The sequence below is a fragment of the Molossus molossus genome, unplaced genomic scaffold, assembly GCF_014108415.1.
Source record: "Molossus molossus isolate mMolMol1 unplaced genomic scaffold, mMolMol1.p scaffold_m16_p_16, whole genome shotgun sequence".
Classification (NCBI taxonomy): Eukaryota; Metazoa; Chordata; class Mammalia; order Chiroptera; family Molossidae; genus Molossus; species Molossus molossus.
Genome location: NW_023425351.1, coordinates 20,582,876 through 20,598,886, shown reverse-complemented (window position 1 = coordinate 20,598,886; position 16,011 = coordinate 20,582,876). Strand labels below are relative to the sequence as shown.

The window sequence follows — 16,011 nt, the reverse complement described above, 5'->3', positions numbered from 1 at the left end:
CTTCTCTGGAGAAGGGGCTACAACCATCAGTAGCACAGTGATTGTTAGGGGGCCTTCGCAGGGTGTATGACGCAGGTGCCTCAGAATAATCACCTGGGCAGGTCGGGCCATTGGGCAGTGGACTGCGTGAAGTCCTCTCTAGATCTCCTCTCTCAGACTGTTGAATACATAGTAGTCTCCAGACCTTTGTAGTTGGTGGTGGGGGTGGGATGAGGCAGGGTCGAGGCTTTTCTGTGTATTGTTTTTATCTGCCAAAGCTGCCTGTAGTTAAGAGAGGCATGTTAATAAATCTGTATTTAGGCTTTACATAAAATCATAGATAGGCTAGCAGAGAAATTACCAGTGCTTAAATCTCATTAAAAAATCTTTGTATTGCTTTAAAAGAAATTTTTTTTAATCCTCACTCAGTATTTTTCCATTATCTACAGATAGAGTGGGAGGGGGAGAGAGAGAGAGAAACATCGATGTGAGAGAGACACATCGACTGGTCGCCTCCTGCACGACGGGACCAGGGCCAGGGACGAACCACAACCGAGACACGCGCCCCTGGCGAGAATTGGACCCACGATTCTTTGGTCTGTGGGCCGACACTCCACCATTGAGCCAAACTGGCCAGGGCTGATTTTTTTTTTTTTAGAGAGAGAGAAAGAAACATCGATGTGAGAGAGAAACATCAGTTGGCTGCCTCCTGCACAGCCCCCACTGGGGATTGCGCCTGCAACCTGGACATGTGCCCTGACCGGGAATCCAAGCAGGACCTCCCAGTCCACGGGACGGTGGTCAATCCACCGAGCCACACCAGACGGCTTAAATCTCATTTTTACAAAATAATCTTTCCATTTTTTCATTACTGTTGACATATTCAATGTTATATTAGTTTCAGGTGTACAGTCGGCCCTCGTTTATCATGGTTAATCAGTTCCAGACTCTACCGTGATAAATGAATTTCTGCGAAGTAGGATTCTTTATTTATACAGTCGTCCCTCGCCACTTCGCGCTTTGACTGTCGCGGCTTCACTCTGTGTACGTATTTGAAAAAACCGCGATAGAGTGAAGCCACGACAGTCAAAGTGCGAAGTGGCAAGGGACAACTGTACAACATAGTGATTAGGCATTTGTATAACTTATGAAGTGATCCCCGTAAAGTCTATTTAATACTCATCTGACACCATACATAGTTATTACGATATTATTGACTATATTCCCTATGCTGTACTTTACATCCCTGTGACTGTTTTTATGTATGGTAATTTGTACATCTTCACCTTTTTCACCCAGCCCCCAACCCCCTCCCATCTGGTAACCATCAGTTTGTTCTCTGTATCCCCAAATCTCCTAGTCTTTAGTATTTTGCATACGAACACAGACTTCACAATATCAAATTATATTAGACCACAGAAAAACAGACATATTTACTTGTCTGATTAGCAAAACAAGGATATAATTATGTGGCTTTCATGCAGTTTGTAAAGATATGGTAATATTTTCTAGTATTTAAGAATTATTTTTCATCTGGCTTTTTTTCATCTGACTTCATTTAGAGCCTGCTGTTTACTTAGGTTTGGTATATGGCTGTTTTGTCACTGTTTTTCTTGTTTTCAGGCTTAATCTTACAAAGGAAGAATTTGTCAAGCTTTTCCAGTCTATTAATGGGTAAGTTGGCAGCACTGGCTTGATACCGTCGTGAGGTCTCTGTAGTCTGCTCTTGCAAAGAAGTACATATAAATATTCCATGTGTTTCTGTGTAACTGCCTTCCCGTGGTGTACTTCAGTTTTCTGAGTTTTTCTAGAGGAATTATGTTGTGTAGAGAGAGATGCAAAAGTCCTACAGAGAAGAATGGTTAAGAAATTAGTATTACACAGGAGACATACATCACTTTTTAATGTGTGACATAGTCTTTGTTTTTTTAATGCCTGTCTTAAATATTTTGAAGCCACTTTGAATGTCATGGCGTCCTGCTTGCTTGGGGATTTGTAAGTCTTAAGCCTGAGGATATTAATCGGTCTCTTTCAGAAGGTAATTTGAATAGAACTTGGAAAAAATGATCTATTCTCTGGCATCACCACAAAATACAGGATTAGTTATCTTACAGGAAAAATAATGCTAATAATATGAAAAAGTGTTCAACATTATTCATAATTAAAAGAAAGCTGATTATAGCAATTAAAAACCATTTTTTAAAACTATCAAGTTGGTGAAGATCAGAAAATTTGTTCATGTTGTATGGTGAGGGTGTGAAGAAACACGTATTCTCATACTTTACCTATGAATGTGTAAGTTATATAGTCATTTTTGGGGGGCAGTTTGTAATATCTATTGAAATAAAAAATGCACATACTCTTTGAGCCAGGAAATTCTTTGTAATGAATTTTATTTTATAACTATAACCCCCCCTCAACATGTGAAGAGTTGGATCCAAACATATGCATTATTGTATTGTTGAAAATACTCTCAATTTCAAAGCCACCCATTAGTCCATCAGTTGGGAATTGGATAAATAAAGGAGACTATTTGCATATGATAAGATGTTATGACAGGTTGAAAATGAGGGTATCTGTAGATGCTGCTTTGGACCACTGTTGTCATGTGAACAGTGTGATGTGGTTATATGAACATAGCAGGGCACTTACTGGTGTGTGTATACTCCCAGTGACTTTGGTTCTTAAGGCGGGGTGAGGAAATAGGTGTAACAGAGATCTGTTCGGTCAACACAACGGATTTTATCGATGGTTGTTTCTGATTGGGAGTGGATGGAGGGGGTCTTTTTTACTGTAAAGCTTTTATAAAAGAGCTTTTGAAAAAAAAACTTTTAAGGCTGTGTTCATTTATTACAATTTTTTGTAAAAGGCTGTGTTGAAAACTTGCTTTCAGTCTTCAGTTCTATTTGGTTCAGTCAATATTTACTATAAAATTATTTCAATTTAGTAAAACATTTAAAATGCCCCTTATGTGCAGTGTCCTTCGGCACGGACGAAGATAAGTTAGTCCAGGCTGGAATGTGTGATAGAACCTCAACACGTGCACCAGGAAATGAGCAGTACTCCGGGTGACTTCAGAGGCACCTTTACTGGCCATGGGACGCAGTAGACCCCACTCCACTGTAGGGGTGCACAGAGAGGGAAAGGCAGAGCCTGGCTGGGAAGGAGTTTGTCAGCGGGGAGGGTAGTCAGGTTTTACTTTATGAAAAATTTTGGGCTTAAACATACCACATTTGATCAGAGGCAGCTTTTTAAGTCCTGAGTCAATGAAAAGGGAGGACTGCTAATGAGTCTTCATTAATCCACTTTTAATGTAGCACTTTCTGCATGGTTTTGTGCCAGGTGTTCCACCTCATAGGTTATGTTTTCTACTGGACTATATGATCTTCTAGCAGCAAAACTTACTCATCTTTGGCTTTACAGGCTACTACGCAGCCTGGCTCATGCAAGAAGCAGAATATAGTTGTTGAATGAACAAAAATCTCAAACACATTATTTTACATATCTCGAATTCATATTTAATTTTTTTTCAAAATGTTAATACATTTAATCTAACTTTTATAATCTCTTTGGACTATCCTTACTTATTTTAAGACCTGTTATAATGTTTAAAATTTAGAGTTAGTTTAAAAAACTGATATAAAAACATAGTAAATATTTTTCTATATATCACTTTTATGGGTAGAGAGAAAAATAAAATCAAATGTTTGTTACTTCCTCACTTTTTTCCTCTAGACTTCTGGAAGTGTGATTGTGTTTTTTTTTTCAAAATCTTCTAATCCCATGCTTAATTCTGAAGAGATTTTAGGGTGATAATAAAGAATTAAATTCTCATGGATATTTAATTTTAGCCCACATATATTTTTGTGATCAGTGTGTTCTTTATGGTTAAAAAAAAAATTCTTTGTGAGCCAAAACTCTCTCATAATTAATTAAAGGACCTTCAATTGATTTTATCATTACCGATCACTTTAATTTAAATCTACCTGTACTTGGAATTTTATCCCTACTTGATTTCTAACTCTGTGTGCTCTTCCCCTACCCTATTTGTTACCTTTAAGTTATCTGTATGCAGAATACAGTTGTTTATCAAAGAACTTTTGGAAGACTATCCACAAAAATATTCTTAACTGCAATAATGTACAAATGGGTAGAATTGTAAATAGTTTGTATTTTTTTTCGCTTTAGTTTTCTCATTTTCTGTAATAATCTTGCTGCTTATGTAATAAGGAAAAAGTTGTCTGAAATAAAAAGATTGGTGGTGTGTGGGGAGGGGTTGAAATGCACCCTTGGATGTTGTTTCAGGGTCCTTTTCCCCGGGGGAAGCGTTAACCTCAGGAAGTCAGGCTATGCCCACACGGCCAAAAGGTTTTACAGCTTTGCCAAACAGGTAAATCTCAGTTATTTCTTATTCCAGATGGGTTTGTAATTTTCCATGGGGATACTTCCTTCTCAAGCCCATGGGGGTGCGTCCTTCGCAGTTATCCTAGCCTCATCACCCCTTTACCGTGCGAGGTGCCTGTTGACAAGCAGCCAGTGGCGGCCACCTCTCATTTTCTATTTCATTTAATTTTGGGCTCCAGGGGACCTCAGAGCCATGCTGACTGGCCCTCTCTGTGCTCACTAATGTGAACCAGGTCCTCATGGTGGCTTAGTAAGCTGTTTTTATTATATACTTTGTATTGTTCATATGTTACGAATTCTCATCTCCTCTTGAAAGCTGCTCTTTGTCCAACTCATTCCAGCCTAGTTGATGTCTCTTCACAGTTACCTTAACTTCATGTTCAGTTTCCAAGCAGAGCCTCTTGCTCCTTTGTAATGTCTCACCTTGGGTCCGCCTTTGCACCATAACTCAGACCCTTACTATTCTTCCCCTGATCTATTAACAGTAGTAATTTTCTAATTATAATGCTGCACCCTAGTAGCTTCCCCCTCCCCCTTAAATTTCTCCCTAAAAAACTGCATTTAGCATATGAAACACTTGTTTGAAAACTTTTTTTTTTTATCCTCACCCGAGGACATTTTTTTTCTTTTTTGGATATATTGTTCAGATAGAGTGGGAGGGAGAGAGAGAGAGAGAAACATCGACATGAAAGGGACACATGGAGTGGTTGCCACCCACACGACCCAGCCAGGGCCGGGGACAAACTGCAACTGAGGCACATGCCCTTAGCGGAAACCAAACCCGGTCTCTCTGGACTGCGGGCCGACGCTCTAACCGCTGAGCCAAACCGGCCAGGGCTGTTTGAAAACTTTTAATGGCTAGGCTAGATTACCTGTAGTCTTTTATGGCCCTTGGGTGAAGCATATAGTGTGTCCACAGCCCACCTTTCCCAGCCTTTTCTTCTGCAGGTAACTGAAGCCAGGTTGGTATTTCCAGCACATACTCTTTGTCCTCCTTTGAAACCTGGTTAGTCTGCTGCTTTCTACTGCATCCCGACTTCAGCGTCCGCCGCCCCTCCATGCTAAGCGCTGGTCTCTAGAGGTCGCTCTGCGCCTGCAGCAGCAGGGGAAGCCCACTCCCTCTTCACTTCAGAGTATTTTGTTGTGGAGTGGTTCAGACATTTGTTTGGCTCCAACTGTGTACTGGAACAGGGTCCATGACCTTCAGGGGCTTATTGTTCTGAGGACAGAGTATCTTGAAGTTAGCTGTTCGTGTCTCATCAGATTTTATGGTTCTGACACCCTTTGAGGTGCTCCTCATTTCATATTATATGGCTCCATGTGATCAGGATTAAAAAAAATAAATACGAGTGGGCAAAATTGAAATTTTATATGATTTAAAATGTATTTGAGAAATATAAATGAACATTATAAATTAGTCATTCTTCCTTTTCCATCTAGAGACTCATGTAAACAGATTGTTCAATTAAAAAAATAAAAATGAGCCACATAACCCGTAAGACCCAGCAATCTATTTTTTAGAAAATGAGATCAGCTACTTGAAGATTTCAAAACGAAGGAAACAGCTTTGCCACCTTGCACTTCCTGTTTAGCTCTGGACGCTGGGAACCACCACGCCCTCCCAAAGCCCTGGGACGCGGGTGGTCTGTTGGCTGCACTCTTCCCCCCCGGGCCCCCTTCCGCCCGCTGTGCAGAGGACCAAGCAGATGACAGCTGTGGTTCCAGCCGGCGGGACTCAGCATTTAGTTGAGAAGTTATGTTTGGTACACACGGAAACAGAGGACAGTGAAACCCTCTTCTGTGTTTAGTATACATGAATGCAGTAGGACCCTTCAACTTAACGTATATAAGTTTAACTTGTAAAAACAAAATTTGCCAGACCTGCAGATGAAATGTTATAAATTCTACCTTGGGATAGAAAGTATAGGAATTAATGTAATTCTTCATTTTTTTTTTTTCAGTGAGGAACAGGAAAAAAACCCAGCCTTGGCCAGGTGGCTCAGTTAGCTGGAGCATTGTCCTGTACTCCAAAATTTTGCGGGTTCGGTTCTTGGTCCCAGGGCACATACCTGTTTCAGGTTCAATTCCGGTCAAGGTGCATATAGGAGGCCACTGATGAATGTTTCTCACATCGATGTTTCTCTCTCTCTCCCCACCTTTCCTCTCTCTCTAAAAAAGTTAATAAAAATATATCCTTGGGTGAGGATTAAAAAAATTTTTAAAAATCCAAATTTTTTCATTTAAAGTGAGTTATCATTAGATTATATTTTATAGTCTATGGAGGAAAATTGCTATTTTTGGAAAAGTTCAAAACTCATATGTCAGTGCATATGGTTTTAATGTTCAGTTAACCAGAAAATTCAGTCCCTTAGAATGCTTCCCCCAGTCATGCTAGTTGTGACTTCTTTGAAGAAACCCAGTACATTTGCACTTTTTTAGTTGATAACTTTTACTCTATGAAAATCTTTTTACTTTTGCTTAGCCTTTTCCTTACTGACTGTTCCTTTCCTTCTAGATCATGGATTTCACCTAATTTAAATCTAATTAGCTGAAGCTGGTATAATGCAGCAATTAGTATGAATTCTGAGAAAATGGAGGAGTGTGTTCAAAACCAGACAGTTACCCAAGCGACAAGAGTTATAGAACATGTAAAAATAGGCGTTTTTATCTAAGATTGTCTTTGATATTTATAGCCGCTGATTGGTACTTATATTATTTGGTAGTTGACTGACGGATGCCAGTCTCTTTTCCAGCACAACAGAGGTTGCATAGTTCAGTTGATTAAAACAGAATTACTATGTGGGAGCTTGGGGATTAAGTGATAGATTACTTTTGGAACCTGGAAAATTCTTCAGAAATCCATGGTTCCTGCCTTGAAATGACAAACCAAATGTATACTTTTTGTTTTGAAAAGTTTGAATAAGCTTAGTTTTCTCTTTCAAAGAGTTTTGATGGTGGAGACTATTTTCCTGTGTGGGGCACATGCCTTGGATTTGAAGAGCTTTCGTATCTGATTAGTGGAGAGTACTTATTAACTCCCACAAACACTGTTGGAATTGCAATGCCGCTGAACTTCACTGAAGGTAAGAATTCTCTTTTTGACCCTTTAAAAACTATTAACTGGGCAGGATTAGTAAGTAGCAAATATCAAGTAAAAAGTGCTCATAATATTTATTAATTTTTAAATTATTTACACAGGTTGAAAATGTGAATGATCACATTTGTACTCAAATTCGGAGGTGGCTTAACGGAATTTTGAATTTTGATAACTCATTGCTTCTAGATCTGTCAGGACCATGCATGAATAAGAACTCTAAAATTGGACCTGGTTTTGAGTACTAGCTTTGTTACTCTTGCCTAGGGGAATCATTTAACCTCTCTTAACTTCATGGTTTGTAAGAAAAGTTTACCTCTTAGAGTTGTTTGTGAGGATTAAATAAGATTATGTTTCCCAGGTACTGTGCTAAGCACTCTATTCTATTTATGTATTTATTTATTTATTTATTTTTGTACGTGTCCGTGGTGGGAACCGAACCCAGGACTCTCTGGTCCGCAGGCTGACGCTCCAGCCGCTGAGCCAAACCCGCCAGGGCTGTGCTAAGCACTTTACACACAACTGTCATAACTCTTAGCTATTGTTATTATAGAACAACACTTATCCCTGGGCTGTGCACTTGTTTACCCCAGCTGGGGTGTACTGCAGTTCAGCCCTGGCACTGACTACCTGGGGTTTGTGTCCACTCCCCAGCGAAAGGGCAGCTCCACAACTAGACTGCGCTTGTTTCAGACATGGGCCTCAGTTCATGTCCCCAGACCACCCACCCACACTTCTGACCAACTGGCCACCAATGTGGGGATTCGGGTTCCTACAGAGCCCCCTTAGGTTCTGTAATGCAGTAGAATGATTCACAGAGCTCCGGGAAGAGCTGTGTTTACAGTCACGGTTTCATTAGAAAGGCTGGGGTGTGGGAGAGGATGCAGAGCTTCCAGCCCCTCTCTCTGCTGAGGCAGGCACACCACCCCCTGCTGTCAGCATGCCAGCAACCCGGGCGCTCCAGTGAGCTTCGCGGTCCAGAGTTGTTACTGGTGTTTTATTGCCGAGGTGTGATTGATTAAATCGTTGGCTGTGGGATTGATCTCAGTCTCTGGTCCCCCTCCTATCCCTGGCTCGGAGCCCTCACCTATTCTAATCCCGGGGTTAGTCTTTCTGATGACCAGCCTCAGTCTGAGGCTCTCCGGGGCCTACTGTGAGTCACCTCATTAGCATGACACACACTGCTATCACTCAGACAATGCCAAGGGTTATAGAAGCTCCCTGTCAGTAACTCAAGAAACCAACTTCTTTATTATACCATGTTGTAAATAGATAATGGTTCTTGTAGGTTACTTGGTCTCGGAATCCTCAGAATTGAATGCTACCAGCTGTTCTATTCTCATAAGCATTTGGGGTTAGTGGAAAGCAGTAGTGGTTGTACATGGAACCCATAGAATGCTCTGTACTTTTCAAAACTCTTCTTCACGCCCTGGCCGGTTTGGCTCAGCGGTTGGAGCGTTGGCCTGCGGACCACAGAGTCCCGGGTTCGGTTCCCGCTAGGGGCACGTACCAAAAAAAAAACCACCACAGAACAACTCTTCCTCACTTTGTCTGTCTCACTTAAATAATCGTGAGAACCCTGTGGGAAGTATGTGTATTAGGTCAGTTAGTTTTGGTTGTATGTGGTAAAGTCCCAGTTGAAACAGAAAGGGAATGAATTCCACTGAAGTAAGGAACTTGCATTATCTGGGGTGCTGGGGTGATTCTGAGGGCCATTAGCATCTTGAACGAGAGGTATCGTTCAGGCACAACTGGCCCCAGGGCCTCGGACACCACCAGGCATTTCTTATCCTGTCGCTGGTATTTGAGTTTATGTGTCAGACTCCGGAACCTTCAGTGAGGTGTATTACTTTTTTTTTTTTTTTAATCTTTTTACTGAATTTCTTGGCCTGGTTGATGTTCTTTTATACATTGTTGGTATTTTTAACCTTTTATGTCCCAGATACCTTTGAAAATATGTTGTAAGTTCTGGATCTATTCCTGGGAAAACAAATATACACATGTAGAAAATTTTACCTGTTTTTCAGTGCTATCTAGAAAATTCAAGATTCTCTTGCTTACTCTCTGGCTAGCTTGCCTTTTGCCATATCAGAAGAATTTTAGTTATTCATGTTAAAGTTCTAGAAGAAAAGTGCTTAAATTTGGAGCATATTTGGATTTGTATGTTACATTCATTTTATCACTGACTGGAGGCTTCCATGGAAACCATGTTTTCTTGCTTAGTCATCTTGATCATGTCTTAATAATGGCCTGTCTTTGACTGGAGATTACTTCAGTGGTTTTTTTTTTTCTTCTGTGTTTAAATTATTTCCCTTGTACTTAAATTATTTCAGATATATTGCAGAGCAGAATGTTCCGGAATTTTCCTGCTGACTTGTTGCTGTCCTTAGCAGTAGAGCCCCTGACTGCAAATTTCCACAGGTGGAGCCTCTCCAAGACGGTATGACATCTATTACGCAACAAAATCAACGCCTTTCCATTAATTATAGGATTAATTATTTTGTTATATTTTTTTTACTTCAGGATTTTATGATGAATGAAAAATTAAAGGCGTTTTTCAGTATATTAACTACAAATAATGATGGCAAGGTTGAGTTTGTTTCAACAATGGAAGGTATGTCACTCTACATGTACAATTTTTCACATGTGTTTATATTTGTTAACTTTGACTTTATAGTTTTTTAATGAATAAAATCATGTTAGCTTTGGGGCCTGAAGATGGAAATTGGAGCACTTTTGGGGACAGCAATTGTGTTTTGTCCACATTCCAAAGCAGTTGTGGTTTGCCCGGGTTATCTTCTAGTAGTTGCGAGGTGGCGAGGGGGATGGATTGAAGAAGGGAAGAAAAGAGAATGATGAAGAAATAAATAGAGAAAGTGGCTTTTCTTTCTTTAAAAAGTTTTTTTATATTGAATTTATTGAGGTGACATTGGTTAATAAAATGATACAGGTTTCAGGTGTACAATTCTATAATACATCATCTGTATCTTGTATTGTGTGTTCACCACCCCAAGTCAAGTCTCCTGCCATCACCATTTATCCCCCTTGACCCTTTTCTACCCCCGCTTCCCCTCTGGTAATCACCATACTGTTGTCTATGTCTATGAGTATTCTATTCTATTCTATTCTATTCTATTCTATTCTATTCTATTCTATTCTATTCTATTCTATTCGCTTAATCCCTTCACCTTTTTCACCCAGCAGTATTATGGATTAAGTATCTTGACAGAGTCTCCTCCAGACAACAAAAGATGTGACTGACACAGAAAAACATCTTCCTAAATACATTGGTGAAGTGGCAAGAAAATAAGGACACTCAGGCCAAGAGTTGAGTGGAATATTTAGACGGGGCCACCTGGAAGCACCAAAGGTCTCTGCTTGACTTTGAACCGAGCACCCCTTGTGTATTAGGCCAGCCCGATAACCACCCCACCATAGAAACCTGCTGAGTGGAGTATTTAAACCAGCATTGTTATTAAAGAAGTAGAATTGAGACACGGCTCAGGACCCCCTACATGGAGATGACCCCATGGAGCAGGACCTGAAGGCTACACCCTCAACCAGTCCTGCCTGCAGAACTGCAGGGAGCCTTGCCCATCTTGAATCCTGGCACCGAGGGCATGGGTGGTAAACAAGCCTTGAGCATTTATAATGACAGGCTCGAGTGTGGCCTGCATTGCACTGACTGGGATGTTTGAGAAATCTCAACTCAGAAGTTTTGTTTAAAGCTGTCTTAGATTGATAGTGGCCCCCCTTCCCCAACTGCATGGCAGAAGCAGATATAATAAATAATTCTCTTCGGAGGAACTTACATTTTTCTCAGACTTTAAGGAATTTTCATATTATGAGATAAGGATAATGAACAATTCAGAGCCAGAAAATCACAAGTGCATAAGGAAGCAACACACCATGAATGAGAATATGCAGAAACAATAGGCAGGCAGCCTTTGAGTTGGTGAGGCTGTTAGTGCTACCTGAGTGGCTGGGGTACTGAGGTGGAGTAACTTGGAGTGAAGTGGAAGTAGCTTGGGTTGTTCAAAGATTGGCCATATCATTGGCTTGCTTGTGTGAGGATTTAGAAACAATACCTGGGGATTTAGAAACAATATCTGGGGAACAGTGGGAAAGGTTGGTCAACCCAGTCTGAAGTAGATTTAGCCTTTGACCTTATCTCCTCTTCAACCCTGTTTCCTCTCCTATATTTTTTACTTCAATCAATAGCATTGCCATTCACCAGTTCAAAGTTAGAAACCTGGGAGCTGTCTTTCTGCCCTCATTCCCCACATCTAGAAAATTCATGTCACCTTTCACTTCCCAAAGCCTTTTTGGATATGTGACCTCCTCTTTGTCCAGCCTACCGAGTCCAACCCAGCACTGACCACCTTCCACCTGGATTCGCAGTGGCCGCCTACTGTTCCCCAAATCCGCCTTTCAGCCAGCCGCTGCAGATCCGTCTGAAGTGCCAATTGATGATTGCTTGAGGGACATCAGCAGCAGCTCCTCAGCTCTTGGGGGATAAAGTCTAGATTTGCCAGGGCCTCACTCCAGGACCCCGCCTGCCTGCATGCCAGCCTGTATTCCTGTGCACCCAGTACAGCACACAGCGCCCTCCACACGGCAGCTTCTCTTGCCCCTGTGCTTTTCCTTATGGTCTGTCTTCTCTGAAAAGCTTCCCTTCCTCTCCACTCCCTTCTTAGCTGTCTTTGAAGACTTAGATCAGGTTTATCTCCTGGAGGCCTCTCCTACTCATTATTCCCCCTTTCTACATTTTCTTTTAATTTTTTTCTTTATTGATTTTTAGAGAGAGAGAAAGGGACAGGGGGAGAGAGAGAGAAACATCAATGAGAGAGAACATTGATTGGCCGCCTCCTTCATGTCCCCCACTGGGGACTGGGCCCACAACCTGGGCATGTACCTTGACCAGAAATTGAACCTGTGACCTCTTGATGCATGGGTCAGTGCTCAACCACTGAGCCACACCAGCTGGGCTCCTTCTCCATATTTTCACTACCTCTCCTTTCTACTTTCTGTGTGTTACCTAGGAATGCCTGTTTTTGCATTTATTTGCTCATGTTCTATCTTTGTCCTGAGACTAAAAGCTCACTGAGAGCTTGGACTGTGTCCTATTATTATTTGTATTTCCAGGACTTTGTATAAACCTCAGTGGATGTTCAGTGAATGGCTGATTATGTAAATGAAAGAGTATTGCGCTACAAGTTAGGGAATCAGGGTTCATGTTGGTTCTACTCCTGGCTACATAATCAAACCGAGCTCATTTGGAAATTTTATCATCTGAAAAATGTTCTGACGCCTGTTGGATAGAAACACTGGAGATGCTCTATTATTTGCATATTTTCTTTTCATTCTTCACACTTTTGTTCTAAAGTAGTGAGGTAGGGCATGATTCCTACAGTTGTCAGGAACCTACATTGATCTTTTAATAATGCAGTTTCCTAAAGAAGAGTGAATCTTGCTTTGTTTCCGAATGTCAGTGTATATCTATAGGCATTCATCGACCCATTTGTCTATCTGATAAATTTTTGTTACCATTTATCATTGAAGGCATTTTGTATTCTAAGTAATTCTTTTTTATATATCAAAGAAGTATGTTATTAGATGATCTTCCAGTTAACTAAGTGTAACAGTTGGTTTTCTAATCGTCTAGCCTGTGGGTCTCCTGCTGGTAGCGTCACATCTGGTCGTGGGCCAGAGAGAAAGTGCGAAATCACAAGGAGATAGGGAGATGGGCAGAGGGTAGGATAGAGTGACCAGAGCTGCCTGCGGGTCGGTTGCTTTCTCCTGGGGACCCCAAGCAGGAAGGATGAAATGTGTTTCCTTCTTGGGACAGGGTCTCCAGTAGCAGAAATCGCGGGATGTGAGAGGACAGTGCTTTTCCTCTACTTTCAGCGAATTCTCTTCGTGCTCCAAATACTTTTCCATGGTAGCCATAGCTATGATTTGTTCCAAAGCAAAAGTAATAGGCGATTTTCCCCCAGTTATAATGAGGAAAGGAATATGTGAAGAAGAAAAGAGACGAGTATATACATTTTCAGAAAGTAAATATTATTCATATTCGTATTTTTAAAAAATTATGGAAAATTTAAAACATATAAAAGTAGAGCCAGTAATATAACGAACCCCCCAGGCACCTGTCAAAGTTCAAACGACAGTCAACACTTGTGTGACCATTCTTGCCTCACATCTGCTCCCCCCATACTAGATTATATTTTGAAGTAAGAATTCTAAAAAGAATTGAACCATATTACCACATATCTTTCACACCACATTTAAACTTTCAGAAACTATTAAAAATTGGCACATGAAGTCACGGACTGTTCCACCGTTAGAGGAAGACTCAGTGCAGGCTGAGCCAAGAGGCTTGGCTTACGTACAGGACACAGGAATGCTGGCCTGGCTCATTCCCAGAGGAATAAGTCATTATGGGAGGGAACGAGAATCCGGTATGAAGTGGGGAGAAGAGACCCATCATGGAAGAGTTGTCACTCATCAAACATGCCCTTGACTGTTGAACGCAGATATATCCAGAGGCTCAACTATTTTGCTCTGATTATCTAGCAAAGAGAATTATATTACAAATTGTAACAGGTTGAAAATCAGTGAATTGCTGTATTGTGACTGAACTGAAATTCTTTATTTTGTGTCTGAGAATGCGCACATTTTACTTTGACATAGTGAAAGTAGGTTTTATATAGGACATAAAACAATTTTTTTGAAAAAATATTTTTTCTGTGTTGATTTTTAGAGAGAGAGGAAAGGAGAGGGATAGAGAAAGATGGAAACATCGATGAGAGAGAACATCGACTGGCCGCCTCCCGCATGCTCCCCACTGGGGATCGGGCCCACAACCTGGGCATGTGCCCTGGCCGGGAATGGAACCGGCGACCTCTTGGTGCATCGGTCAACGCTCAACCACTAGGCCACACCGGCCAGGCCATAAAACATAATTAATTATAAGTAGCATTGTGTAGACATCCTTACTGCTTAATACTTACTACTTTGCGTTCTTTATGCAGGACACAAGTATCCAATATATGGTGTCCAGTGGCATCCAGAGAAATCTCCTTATGAGTGGAAGATGTTAAAGGGCATTTCCCATGTACCTAACGCTGTGAAGACTGCATTTTATTTAGCAGAGTTCTTTGTTTCTGAAGGTAATATGTGGGTATACAATTGTATCACTCTATTAGTGTAATTTTGAAGGAAATGGCCTCATCTGAACTTTTATATACTCTTGCTGTGTAAATGCTCTGTTTTTAACTTTTAAGACAATCATGTGAAAGCCCTGAAATTGAGCTATTAGGCATTCAAATAAAACTAGGACAGTGATTCCGGTTAAGTATTGTATGCTCTAAAGTGTGCACATCACTTCTCTGGTCTGTCTCGTGCCTCCCCCGCCCCTCCCCTCCAAGGTTGGTCAGTCTGAACCATATATCCTCTTCACTCTTGAAGCATCTCAGTGAAGACAGACTATAAACACATTACTGTCCATGATTCTCTGGTTACTAGATTTGTCTCCTTGAGCATTAGGAACTTGCCCTGTTTGTATTTCCATCCCCACACTCTGGCGTCAGGTCTTATACGCGGCAGACACTTTGTGTTTGCTGCGCGGGGCGTGAGCTCCCCCTGGGATCCGGGGCCGGTGGCCATGGCTGCGGGGGCAGCAGGTAACCGCTCTATGGCAGGTGCCGCTTTATTTGGGGGAAGTTCTGTAAGGCATGTCTCCTATCAGGTGCTATTTTCCCATTTTAGCCTTTTGAAAATCATATCCTATCTTTTAAAAATTCACATTATTTTTTTCTTGCAGCTCGGAAAAACGGTCATCATTTTGAATCTGATGTTGAAGAGAATGAAGCACTGATTTATCAGTTCCATCCTGTTTACACTGGAAATATTTCTTCATTTCAGCAAAGCTATATATTTAATTGAAAGCCTTTCATATGTTAACAGAAAATCTGAATAATGCCATATGAAATTGTTGTAATTACTTGATAGTAATGGCAATGATGGAAAGCCCAGAGGTTTCTTTTCTATGATGTTACTGGCCCTGAATCTTCATTCAGTATATTTGACTACTTTATCACTTTTGATAATTAATCAGTGAGGCGGATAAGTAATCATAATGTATTTCATGTAAAGGATTACTTTTATGTCAAGATTAGAAAAATGAATTTATTGAAAATATAAATAATTTTTTTGATTGATTCTAGAAATAAATACCACCCCCTACCCAGCCAAACCATCCTCGCTGAAGACTCTTTAAATCCGACCTCTAGTTCACTGTGGTACCTGTCTCCTTTGAGTCTGTGTGTGTGTGTGTGTGTGTGTGTACACATGTATTTCCCTTTCTGCTGTTCAAGCCCCAGGTAAAGTGCCCTCCTTCTGAAAGCAGAGTGTCTTGAACTTGATCACCCACAATGTCTAGCACAGCAGGCTCTCAGTAAGTACTTGTGACTGTTTGTGAATGAACTTTTTCCCCATGGAAAATATTTGAGAGCTGTCATACATTTATTTGG

General features: G+C 40.9%; 1 protein-coding gene across 2 annotated transcripts in view; it reads left to right on the top strand.

The window, feature by feature from the left end:
• GGH (gamma-glutamyl hydrolase) overlaps positions 1-15,725 on the top strand; it is a 28,498-nt gene extending 12,773 nt beyond the window's left edge. For both annotated transcript variants that reach the window (XM_036264234.1, XM_036264233.1), the window contains exons 3-9: positions 1,603-1,653; positions 4,285-4,369; positions 7,328-7,466; positions 9,811-9,917; positions 10,001-10,091; positions 14,512-14,649; positions 15,303-15,725. In XM_036264234.1, the coding sequence (XP_036120127.1) occupies positions 1,603-1,653; positions 4,285-4,369; positions 7,328-7,466; positions 9,811-9,917; positions 10,001-10,091; positions 14,512-14,649; positions 15,303-15,424 (733 nt within the window). In that variant the 3' untranslated portion in view covers positions 15,425-15,725. The remainder of the gene's footprint in view (positions 1-1,602; positions 1,654-4,284; positions 4,370-7,327; positions 7,467-9,810; positions 9,918-10,000; positions 10,092-14,511; positions 14,650-15,302) is intronic.
• Positions 15,726-16,011: the final 286 nt, after the last annotated feature.